This window comes from Ovis canadensis, chromosome 2 (genome assembly GCF_042477335.2).
Source record: "Ovis canadensis isolate MfBH-ARS-UI-01 breed Bighorn chromosome 2, ARS-UI_OviCan_v2, whole genome shotgun sequence".
Classification (NCBI taxonomy): Eukaryota; Metazoa; Chordata; class Mammalia; order Artiodactyla; family Bovidae; genus Ovis; species Ovis canadensis.
The window spans coordinates 107016290-107029152 of NC_091246.1; the positions used below are offsets into that span (position 1 = coordinate 107016290).

The 12863-nt window shown below is 34.5% G+C and overlaps 1 protein-coding gene across 2 annotated transcripts in view; it reads left to right on the forward strand.

The window, feature by feature from the left end:
- FBXO8 (F-box protein 8) overlaps positions 1–5720 on the forward strand; it is a 91094-nt gene extending 85374 nt beyond the window's left edge. For both annotated transcript variants that reach the window (XM_069574221.1, XM_069574220.1), the window contains 3 exons: positions 1350–1468; positions 3510–3706; positions 5087–5720. In XM_069574221.1, the coding sequence (XP_069430322.1) occupies positions 1350–1468; positions 3510–3706; positions 5087–5274 (504 nt within the window). In that variant the 3' untranslated portion in view covers positions 5275–5720. The remainder of the gene's footprint in view (positions 1–1349; positions 1469–3509; positions 3707–5086) is intronic.
- The last annotated feature ends 7143 nt before the right edge of the window (positions 5721–12863 follow it).

Consider the following 12863-nt stretch of genomic DNA (forward strand, 5'->3'; position numbering starts at 1 on the left):
TTTTAAAGTCAGTGCTTTTTAAAATCAATGCTTTTAGGATTGCTTTTACACTTTTAAAATTCTCATGAAAATTTGATAACATTGCTAATATCCTATTATCTTGATGGCTCATAAAATTAATTTTGTATAAAAATCTTATCTTTTTGAATTACATTCTATAGATAATTATAACCTTTCAAAAGCGTAACCTCATGGTACCAAATTGCTCTAAAAATGTAATATAAAATTTTTATGGGAGTTTTTATAAAAATTCTTCCAACTCTTTGAGTTCCTAATGTATGCAGTGTTTCTGAGTACTGTGTCATTGTTTGTAAAGGGAAGAAATGCTGAAGGAATTTATGTGTGAAAACAGTATGTTGCGTGTACATAATATGTCATTTTCTCTACCAATTAACTGCACACATTGTGCTATTATCCAGACATGAACATTCATGGGAATGCATGTATCTGGATAACTGTGAGTTGAAATAAACACACCTGCCTTTTATTTCAATAACTGCACATTCAAATCCACATGAGACATTTATTTGAATGTGACCTTCATATACATGAGAAAACATTGGTTTCAGTGTTTGATTTTTTTGTTGTTGCTGTTTTGTTGTTGTTGGTTTAAATCTAAAGTAGGGCACAACCTTATGGATAATGCTTCTCTGGAAGATTTGGCATGCAGAGAAAAGGAAATTCAAAGATAAACCCTATGAAAAACATTGAAATTGTTTTGTCTTACTATGTTTTGCCTCAGTGTGTATTGGAGCCAAATTCTTACAGAATGTGACAATACTTAAAGCCAAACTATATACAACCCATAAACTAGTCTAGGATTCTGCCCATTTTACTTTAAGTTAAATAACTTCACTATTATTCTTCCCCACCCCAGCCCCAAAAAATGCTAGTCTGTGATTTGGAGAATCCTTTTGTCTCAAGAATCTGTTTCCTTGAAAAGTGTGTTAGAATGTGTATCTGAACTTTCATGTTTTCCATTAGGCAATTGAAGTTTTCATTACAAGGCTTATTTTTAAAATCTGTGTAATAGTTATTCGTTACCCCTACCCATAACCCAGTTTAGGTGATATTTTTGGATACTTTTTTTTAATTGACATAAGTCAGAAAATTGAATCAGACTTTCTTTAGAAGTCTTAACTTTGAATTTCCTACTTTTCATTGCATGTAAACTGTCAACCATAAATAATAGTGTCAGTTCAAGTTCTAGCTTGTATTTTGCATGCAAAAGCTATGAACAGTCTGTCGATGCTGGAAAGACTCTATAGCTATTGTTTTGCTATTGCCTAATTGTTAAATTTATAAATGAAGACTGATTTTATTTATGTAGACTTGTCTTTCTGTCTTAGGGAGTGAACTACTTTATGTCCAAGGGCATCCTTGATGATTCACCAAAGGAAATAGCAAAGTTTATCTTCTGTACAAGGACACTAAATTGGAAAAAACTGAGAATTTATCTTGATGAAAGGTAAAAAAATGAATTTAATTTTTCATGAGAAAAGAGTTGAGGAATGCTTTTAATTAGTTAAGTTTTACTTTAAAAATCACAGTCATCTAGTTGTAAAATTGAGTGAAGACAGGGAAAAGATTCCTGTACCTTGCAAATCATTACTCTTGTGGACCTGAACTTGCCTGTGAGTTTACTGTTTACTGTTGTAAACATTAAAAAAAAGCCCAGGAAGTCCAACATCTTTGTGATAGCAAAGATCACAAAACCAAATATTTTTGAGAAAGTTGAAGCCTTTTTTCCTTAATAACTAGCCCTAAGATCTAAGTGTTTGGTAGCTAAAAGTTCTGAATTTTGAAATTGCCCATGCAAAAATCAAATAGACAAATTGTACTCATAAACACAAATCCTAGAGGTATAAGAGGTATATATTTGTGATACAGTACATGAAAAGTGTCATGTAAGTCTGAAAATTTGGAAAGTATGATTTAATAGTGTACTCTCCAGAGGCAGTGTCTGATGTGCTGTCCTGACTTGATAGTTATTCATTTATAATCTTGAATTCTGGGTATCAAGGACATAAAAATATTGTGATAATATTTTGATATGATATCACCATAAACTATGATTTTTAAAATTATAGATCACATAGTAATCTAAAGAATGTTGCAAAAATAGGTTTACCTTTTCATTATGATTCTCATTTTTGTTTAATTTCTCAGGATTTTCCAACAATTTGTATTTATTATATGCCAGGAACTTTGCTAGAATTTGCAGTGGGCAGTTGGTTAAAACATAATCCCTAGCCTTGAGGGGTGCACAGTCCAGCATATTGGTCACTGAAAAAAATTTCTTACGTAAAGATGGTATCATTAACTCTTTTTGTCCTGAAATGCTGGGTACCGATGGATTGGCAGGTTTTTTTTGTTTTGTTTTGTTTTTTGGAAAAACCTGATTTTTCTGTAAATATTTTAGACTTTGAAGGACATATGATCTCTGTTGCAACTACTTATAACTATGCCATTGTGTCATCAAAGCAGACATGGACAATAAGTAAACAAATGAGAAAAGCTATGTTCTAATAAAGCTTTATTTAAAGAACAGCCCATGGGTCTCTGTAGTATTTGGCCCACTAGCTGTAGTTTGCCTGTCCCTGCCATAAGCAACTGGTAGAAATTAAGATTATGATAATATAATCATTGTTGAGTTTAATGAGGATTGAAGCATAATGTAACAAAGCATGATTGTGCTGTGCTTAGTCAGTCATGTCTGATCTTTGTGACCCCATGAACTGTAGCCCACCAGGCTCCTCTGTCCATGGGGATTCTCCAGGCAAGAATCTTCCCAATCCAGGGACTGAACCCACGTCTCCTGCATTGCAGGCAGATTCTTTATCATCTGAGCCACCAGGGAACCCCAAAGCATGATTATTGCAATGCTATTGATAATAAGTATATATGCACATATGTACACAAATTGTAAACAGCCTAAATGTATTTCATTAGAATTATGTCCTTAGGATGGGATACTGTGGAGCCATTAGAATGAATGAGTTAGATCCATGTATAAAAACACAGAAAGCTGTTCATATTATACTATATGAAATAAGCAAAAGCAGATTCTTAAGGTATAGATAGACACTTTAAGAAGCTTCACATCAGCAGTTGTTACCTCTGGCAATGTGGATTGGTACAGAAAGTGTAGATTCTCCTTATTTTCAGAATTAAAAAGGTAAAGAATTCTGTTGATCATATGAAGTTAGCCAAGAAGAGTCTTGAAAAGAAGTTACATTTTTAATTCTGAAAAATTCATTTTTTCATTTCAGAATTAAAATTTCTAGTTTCATCTTGTTTTTTGTTCTATTCATGAAAGATTTTTTTAAATTGTTTAACTTGATAATCATACTTTGATTTTTTTTAACTTTTAAGACATATATGCTTTATAAGACTGGTAATAAATAGTAAAGTATTTTTATCCAAAAAGTAAATAATCTATGATGTTTCCCATCTTTTTTTAATAGAGAAAAGTTAACTAAAGCTGTACCTTTTCCTTTTTCTACTAGGAGAGATGTCTTGGATGACCTTGTAACACTGCATAACTTTAGAAATCAATTCTTACCCAATGCACTGAGAGAATTTTTTCGTCACATCCATGCCCCTGAAGAGCGTGGGGAGTATCTTGAAACACTTATAACAAAGTTCTCACATAGATTCTGTGCTTGTAACCCTGATTTAATGAGAGAACTTGGCCTTAGTCCTGGTAAGAATATATATAGTGAATTCCTTCCTTCTCCCATTCCCATCTCTGGGTAAAAATAGTAGTAAATGAGACATTTTCCTCACTCTGGGGAAAAAATGCTTCCCATAATTACAAATAGTTGTTTCATTGCTTCTAGCAGTGACTAGTTTGTCAAAGCTATTATTTACATGTAGTAAATATACTGTTTTAGGAGGAAAGTTACACTTAAGTATGTAAATTCTTACTTAAGCATTGGAAATTTTTTGCTAGTCTAATCAAAATCTTGAGAATTTATTTGTAAAGCTTTTAATAATACACATATTACATAGGTAACACCTAGAATTTTTCTACTAAAGTTTATTTTTGATATAACAGTTTTCACTCTGTGTGTGTATATGTATGTGTGCATGAGGTAGGCTGAGTCACCTATATATTTTTTCATGTGATGCAGCTTTATTTCTTTCTTCCTATCAAGAATGTTGTTCTTATCTTATTACAGAGATTGCCAAACCTTTTCCTAGCATACGAAATTTGTTGAACATGCTTGTGCAAGACAGTCTTTATTAAGACTGCAAGATTCTGGAAAAATAAACACCATAGTAGTAGTAGTAAGCAGTTGTAGCAAGAATCATGAGGATAACAATAAGCTTCAACTATTGCCCTGAAAATATATAGAGAAGAAAATTTTTTGCTGCATGGGCTCATGTTTAGCAATCTAAAGATTTACTTTTGAGATTAATACGTAAATTCCATAGAATTTTTTTAGACCTTTTATACATATCTTAAATAAGAATAATAATAATTTATGAGATGTTTACATTTTATTTTCTAATACCAAGTTAATACATTTTCTTGTTGTGTAAAATGCTTCCAAATTAGGTTTCTGTAAAAGCATATGTAAATAAATATCTTACTTTGTTTTAATAGGATATACTGAGAGTACAAATATATTTTATGGGTAGTTGAATGGGAATATCACATTTGAAAGCAAGAGAGAAATAAAACCAATTGTGAAATTTTTAAATTTAGAATGACTTTTCACTAAAAATTCCTAAATAATTTGAAGAAAATGCTCAATGAATTGGTGTTTGGATAATTGACATCCCTGTTTGCCCAGAAGACGAGGTTTCTAGGACATAAGACTTTCATCACCAAATTGGAAAAGGCCCAGGCAGTCCTCTTTAATTTTAATCTAAATCTTTTGGAATTATGAACACTTTTCCTTTGGGACCACTGTTGTTTTTTTTTTTTTTTTTTTTTTGATCTTTCATGAGTATTTTATTTTATTTTTTTTTATTTTTTATTTTTTATTTTTTTTTTTTAAATTTTAAAATCTTTAATTCTTACATGCTTTTGTTTAATAACCAGCTAATAATTGGAGGTGTTTCTTTTTCCTTCCAGATGCTGTCTATGTACTGTGCTACTCTTTGATTCTACTTTCCATTGACCTCACTAGCCCTCATGTGAAGAATAAAATGTCAAAAAGAGAATTTATTCGAAATACCCGGCGTGCTGCTCAAAACATTAGTGAAGATTTCGTGGGGCACCTTTATGACAACATCTACCTTATTGGCCATGTGGCTGCATAAAGGCACAGTTGCTGGGACTTCAGCTTTTAACTGCAAACTAAACCTACCCAAGGACCTATTTAGCAGATATGGGAGTGACATTAGTGCTGGTCATTCTAGCCTCTGTATACAATCAAGCTTGAGTGTACAACTCTTTTTCTTTTACTCTTTTCTTTTTTAGTGACTTCTTTGGGGAACTAAAGAATTTTGCAGAATTTTTCTTAATTTTGCTTATCATGTTTTGCACAAAGCAGAGCCATTGTCTGACACAGCTGTTAAGAATGTTAAACTGACGTTATATTCTAAAAAAGATGGTATATTTGTGCATTAGATTTTGCCTGAAAACTTTATTCATTTCCATTCTTTTTTAAAATACCATGTAATATGTACATATTTAACTAAAAATTTATAATCATAATTATTTTATTGTAAAGATTTTGACTAAAGCCTTTCCTTTTTCTCTCAAACTGAGTTCTGAGATTTATTTGATAAGAAATTATGACTGTCTTCATAAAAGTTGCATCTAACCTGGATAGAAACCGTACCAGCTTCACTTTCCAAACTTTGAAGAGTATATTTGTCTCTTGGCAAAATGGGCACTTATTTTTAAAACATAAATTCATCATCTGACTTCATTTTTAAAATTTCTGCCTTATTTAAGTCTGAAGTCCTTGAAACCATAGCAAAACACATTAAAATCTAAGGTCTCTACACATAAGAACAAAATGCTATTAGAACTTATATCCAAAATAATTAGTCAGATCTTACTATTCTTCTAATTGTGATGATTTCAGCTCAGAATCAGTTGGGAAAGGAATGTCGTGAATGATAGTAAACTGTCTTATTCATTCATTCAGTAAATATTATCAAGGGCCTTCCATGTGCTAATATTGTGCCAAGTACTCTTGGTACCTGGACAGGGGCTCTGCCTTCACAGATGTTATGAGATTGGGTAATGAGAGGAAAACTGCTGCTTGGTGCTAAGTCACTTCAGTCATGTTCGACTCTCTATGACCCCATTGACTGTAGCCCGCCATGCTCCTCTGTCCATGGGATTCTCCAGACAAAAATACCTGAGTGGATTGCCATTTCCTCCTGTAAAACTACTGCTTAATGGAGAGCAAAGGTATGAAGTGGATCTTAATTAACATCTTAATTAACAGTTATTTAATCATTAAAACACTTAGCATTGGAGTGATAAAGAACAATGCATTTATATGATAAGTCACAAATGCCCTGGAAATGTCTCTAGATGAAAAGCATCAGCTTTGGCATGATACAGCTGCTATGTTTAGGGGGAGTCAGTTGGGGGAGGGGGAGCCCCTTGCAAGAAGTGTAGGATCCTGACTTACAGATCTTGCCCTACTATTACAACTGAACAGTGGACTACAGAATTCTCAAAAACGAGATAATCAAAACAGCTTTTGAGAGTCAAAGGGACTTTTAGGCTGGTAGTAAACAATTTCTAGGGTCTTCCCAGGTAGCACAATGGTAGGATTGGCAGGTAGCACCTGCCAATGCAGGAGACTTGGGTTTGATCCCTGGGGAAGGAAATGGCAACCCACTCCAGTATTCTTGCCTGGAAAATCACATGGACAGAGGAGCCTGGTGGGTTACAGTCCATAGAATCACAAGACTCTAGCATGACTGACCACATAGCACACACACACACACAATTTCTAAGATTCCAAAGCAAATATCTAATTATGTTTCACAGGTACATAAATTTGAATTCCATGACAAAATAATTCTAACAAATGTCTTTATAAATCCCTCACCTATGTAAACCAAACCCATATCTGTCTTTTTACAAGCTACTCTTTCTGATATCCTTAACTCTTTTTTGTATCTAAGGTCCCCCTAATATCATCTAAGATCCACTTCAAATATAATTTCTTGGTCACAGCTATCAAAGACTATCTCTATCATATCATGTATACCACTGGTGTTAATTAATTTTCTACATGTCCAACTTCTTTATCAAACTGTAGTCTTACTAAGGGCAAGGATTACTGCTAGTCTGTCTATTCTATTAGATTCTGTTCTAAGGCTTGAACTAGGCAAGTGGTGGAGGACTTAGTGAGGAAGAAAAAGTTTTAAAAACACACAACTGAAAATTGATAGGATTTAGTGATTTGGAAGAAAAGTTTCTAATATGAGGATCTGCTTATTCTATTATCAAAGGTAACTAGTAGGAAAAGCAACCAGTGGAATGAAGTGGAAAAGATAATGATTCTAATTTGGGGATGTCTTGAATTTGAAAGTATCAATAGAACATTGAAGCTAAAGAATAACACTAGACACGTAAGTTTGAGGGTGATTAGAATTTGGAGTATGCTAACCGAGGTGAAGCATGAAGTCTGAAAACAAAGGTTTGTAAAAACTATAGAAGGACCAGGGGATAACAGAATCCCGAGAGCTAGGGATTGCTGAGCTTTGCATGTGTTGCAGCCCAAGTAGATCTGTTTTTCCATTTATACTCAGGCCTTTTTTGAGTATACCTTCTCCACTTGGGGCTGAGTTGTTTGAGGCTAGAAATGATGGTAGTGCTAATGCCTTTTATATTGTCTCTGGCCAAATACCTCCTTGTTCTGTGTATAATCTGAACTCTGCTGAAACTCATAAGAATGCTTACGGTCCTCTGCAACTCAGACCTGTCTACACTTTCCTTCCCAGAAGGGGCTCTGCTGTTTCAAGCCCAGAACACACCATACCAACTATGTGCTGCTAGTGCCTCCTTCCTATACACCATCACCACTTATGCTTTAATATACAGTACAAGTTACATTAAGAAAAGCAGAGGGAAAATATGCTTGAAAACTTTTAGAGCCTCCAAATTTATCATCAACAGGGCTTTTTTCTAACAGTATTCTGTCCAAACTAATACTCTCTAATCTCATCTGTTCTACTTTCTCTCTGGAAAGCTTGTAATCCCTGTTTACCTGTTGAGATGTTATTTTCCCTTCAAAGTCCCCTCAGACTCTTTTGCCTCCAGGGCAGCTTTCTAAATTCTTACAGGTGGGGAATTGTATTCTTAGATCTCCCTCAATACCTAACATAGACCTTCACCTGGAAGCAGTTTCCCAATAAACCCAAAATAGTATTATTCTAGCCCTGGTTTAGTTTCTATCTAAGTATACAGAAAGATGGCTTTACTATTTGCATTTCAAAAAAATACATCCAGACCTTTCAGGTGTACCCATTTTACAAATTAGATGTATTAGAGTTAACTCAAAATAATGCAGATTCAACCTATATATTATTCTAGTGAACATTTTCTTAAATATTACTATTAATAATGTAACTAACTGACTATGGTTTCTTTCCAAGCGTTGTAAGCAAATATGTCTACTTTAGGAAACCATCCTAAGGAAATAATCCAAAATAGAGGAAGGGCATTAAGTACAGTCTTTGTCACATCATTGTTTTAATAAAAAAGAAAAAGAAACAATTGGAATGCCCCAAACTTGGGGCTGTTCTAACAAATAATAAATATTTGAGTTTATACTTGACACCAGAAACTAAGGACTGGTCAACTAGACCAGAACACATCGTCATGACTATGATGTCATGATGTTAATAATGTGTTAGCAGTTGTAAATTATGGTAAATATTTAAAAGGATATTGAATTACATATCTACACACACATTATAATTACTATGTAATACAAAGCAAAAGCCTATAACTGGAAAGAACAGATTGGCATACAATATACCAAAATAGTATGGATAATGAAATTTTTAAAATTTCTTCTTTCAAATATTCTTAAGGGTCATGTATTTTAGACAGAACAAAATAAATTCTCTGAAGTATTCAGAAAATGATAGAGTGTTCCAAAGTTAGCTAGCAGAGTTTCCCTTCATAATGTTTCCATGCATTTTTATTCAAAGCTTGTTTTATTTTTAAAAGACACTTGGTTGATCTGTTAAATCATATCTGGATAAATGTTTTGTTTTCAAGCTTAGAAAAGTGGATTGTTTTGTTTTATTTTTGTCTCACCAAATTAAAGACCAACAAGAGAAAGATACCAAATCTTTATGGAGGAAATTTTCATTTGTTAAAAAAAAAAAAAAAATGACTTTCTTCTTGGCCTGGTCGGACAGGAGGGTTGGATTTAATTTAAAATGATTAATGAGATTTTGTCAGGCTTCTTGACTTTACCCCACTGCAGTTTGTCAATGCAACAACCTGGGAAGCCGGGACGCCACTCTGTCGCCCAAAACCACTCTCTGGGGAAAAAATTAACTGGCAGAACTAGTGCCAGGCACAGATCAATGGCATCGTCGCTCGGGCATTGACAGTTTAAAAGTCTCAATTGGAAAATGTATGTTTTAGGAACACACATACCTGGGATATTTTCAGTCTCTTGCAAGTGGTTAATCGCTTTTTAAATATTTAAGTGTTGATGTTTTCCAAAGGAAACTATTTAAAGACAAAATCTTTACTAATATATCTCTTTTCCCTAAATTATTTAAAAAATTCGAGAAACAAGGTATCCTACGATCTTGGATCACTTTTTGTTTTTGTTTTTGTTTTTTTTTGACTTAAAGAATTAAGGTGGAGCTTTAAAAAAAAAAGTGAAATGATTTTTCACTTTTGTGGTTTTTTTTTTTTTGATTTTTCACTTTTGAAAGTGGTGTTTTTAACCATTAGCATGACCAAATTTTAGCATCAAGTTTTTATAATAAGCTATAAATTTATGATCTGACATAGTACACTCCTCTTTTACTTGAGTACTTTTATTTTTAAATAGTCAATGATATGACTAGCCAAAACAAAGTTGCTGAATGTGGCTAGTTATTACGGGGTAAATGCAATATGTATTTTTGCTTTGTTGTTTAATTAATTACATAAGGAAACAATACTAATGTTGGACTCTCTTCTTTAGAAATAACATAATGTCTACTTGCCAATTTTTAATCAAAGCAAAAAATTAGCAAAGAGTGCTTTCCTATTCACAATATCAAGATGGTGATCTGTTCTGAACTGTGTGCCTGTAGACTATCTGAGGGAAAAAATTCTCAGCCAGAGCCAGGCTTCCAGTGACTGTCGGCTTCATTCCCACAGTAGGAAAGCTGAGGAAAGTACAGAGAAGTGGAAATGCCTTGAGCAGTTGATCAAGGGTGCTGCTCTTGCTAAGAGAACAGTAAAAAGCAGTATGTGTGATCTTAGTTCTCTGACCAGGGATCGAACCCAGGCCCCTTATTTGGGAGCATGGGATCTTAACCACTGGACCACTAGGGACATCCCATAAATATTAATACATAAATAAGTTTTGTTAACTGAAGTCACTTTCTACTGGATATTACCAGTATTAGCTGCTTGTTTCTCTTTCCGTTATGCTAAGTGGAACAATAATTTTCCCTTCTCAGTAGTTTCTCTTTTTATTGACTCAGAATGTTTCTAATACTTTCATGATTATTACATCAAGTTATTTAAAACTTTACTATAGCTAATCACTTGGGCATGGTTTGCTCTTCTAAAGTTATTCTGATGCATTTTTTTGTTTTTCTATTCAAGGAGAAATTCATTTCTCACATATTCAGGATCACTATAGCTCCCCAGTATGTATAATATGACATGAGTTTACAGCAGTACATTTTACATGACAGTGAAATTTTCATTTAAATATTTAAGTAAGCATTTAAATATGGCTCATTTTGTGCAAGGAAGGATTTAACGAGGTGCTGCAAAAGAAAGCAAAAACAAACTATGCCCTGCCATTGAGAGCTTTGCTGGGAGGAAGACAACCATAATCACATACAATTCTACAATACTTTATATCTACCATTGCAACTTTGCAGGGGTCTGGAGATGTTATGTGAGTTTTGGAGGTTCATGTGACCATTTATAGAGATCAGGAGAGACAGACCCTGAATACATTTGGTATATTACTAACCATAAAAAACTTTGGAAGATGTGTTAAAAAAAAGCTTTTTTTAAAAAAAAAAAAAAAGCCCCCCTTAAAAAGACAAAACAACCATATGACCCAGCAATCCCACTCCTGAGCATATACCCTGAGAAAATCATAATTCAGAAAAGCACATGCACCCCAGCGTTCATAGCAGCACCATTTACCATAGCCAGGACAATGGAAGCAACATAAATGCCCATCAATAGACAAATGGATAAAGAAGATGTACATATATACAATGGAGCATCACTCGGCCCTAAAAAGGAACAAATTGGGTCGTTTGTAGTGATGTGGATGAACCTAGAGTCTGTCACACAGTGTGAAGTAAGTCAGGAAGAGAAAAAACAAATGTTATTGCATGTATGTGGGCGCTAGCAAAAGGGTTCAGGCGACCTTATCTGCAGGGTAGGAACAGAGACCCAGAGCACAGACGCAGACGCAGGGAGGGAAGGGTAGGGTGAGACGAACTGGGGGATTGGGATCGAATAGACACACTGCTATGTGTGAAATAGATAGCTAGTGGGGACGTGCTGCACAGGAAGCTCAGTTTGGTGCTCTGTGATGACCTAGAGGGGTGAGATGGTGGGGGCATGAGGGAGGCTCAAGAAGGAGGGGATATGTGTATACTTATACCTGATTCAAGTTGTTTTACAGAGAAAGTAACAACATCATACAGTAATAATTCTCCAACAATAAAATAAAAATTTTTTAAATATGGGGAAAAAAGTAACAGAATTTGTTATGGAGTTAGTTAATAAAAACACTATAGAAAAGGCCCTATGACTTTATACAGAGAAGTGAGCAATTAGTACTGGCTTACCTCATAGCTCAGTCAGTAAAGAATTTGCCTGCAATGCAGGAGACCCAGGTTTGTTTCCTGGGTCGGGAAGATCCCCGGGAGAAGGAAATGGCAATCCACTCTAGTATTCTTGCCTGGAGAATCCCAGGGACAGAGGAGCCTCACAGGCTATAATCTATAGGGTTGCAAGGGTCAGACATGACTGAGCAGCTAAATGCACAGCCAAGTATTAAGGAAGGAATGTGATATCAGCAGGTATACTGCTGGATGGGGCAATAGCTTGACCAAAAGTTTGGAAACATACAAATGTCTGAGGTCATGGAACAGTGAACAATTTGCTGGAATTGGAGGGCAAGTTCTCAGCAGTGATTTAGTGGAAGAAAAGGCTGGAAAATACAGATTGGACAAACAGAATGCTACAAGGGAGAGTTGGGACTTTTTGTAAGCAATTGGAGATATGAACACAGATGTCATTTCTGAGCTATGATTTAGGAAGCTCTTTTTAAAGCCAATCTAAAATGTTAAACAAAAACGCACTAGAATGTTTTATAAGGCAACTAGTGAAAATGCTTCTGGAATTCTGGCAGTGAAATTTGGTGCAAATCTGAAGTTTAGCATGGCTATTGGAATGGAAATGATAGAGGAAAGATTTGAGAGATATTTCAGAAATAAATCTTCCTGGCACAAGACTGAACATTGGCCATTAAGATGAAGGAGTTAAAAATGATTCTGCATGATCTGAAGAAGGTGTTGCTGCTATAAACAGAGAAAACCCAAGTGACCAACAAGTTTATTTGGGTTGGAAGTAGGCAGCGAGGAGAGAGAGAGGATGAGTTCTCTTTGTGTGTGTATATGTTAGCCACTCAGTTGTGTCTGACCCTTTGCAACCCCATGGA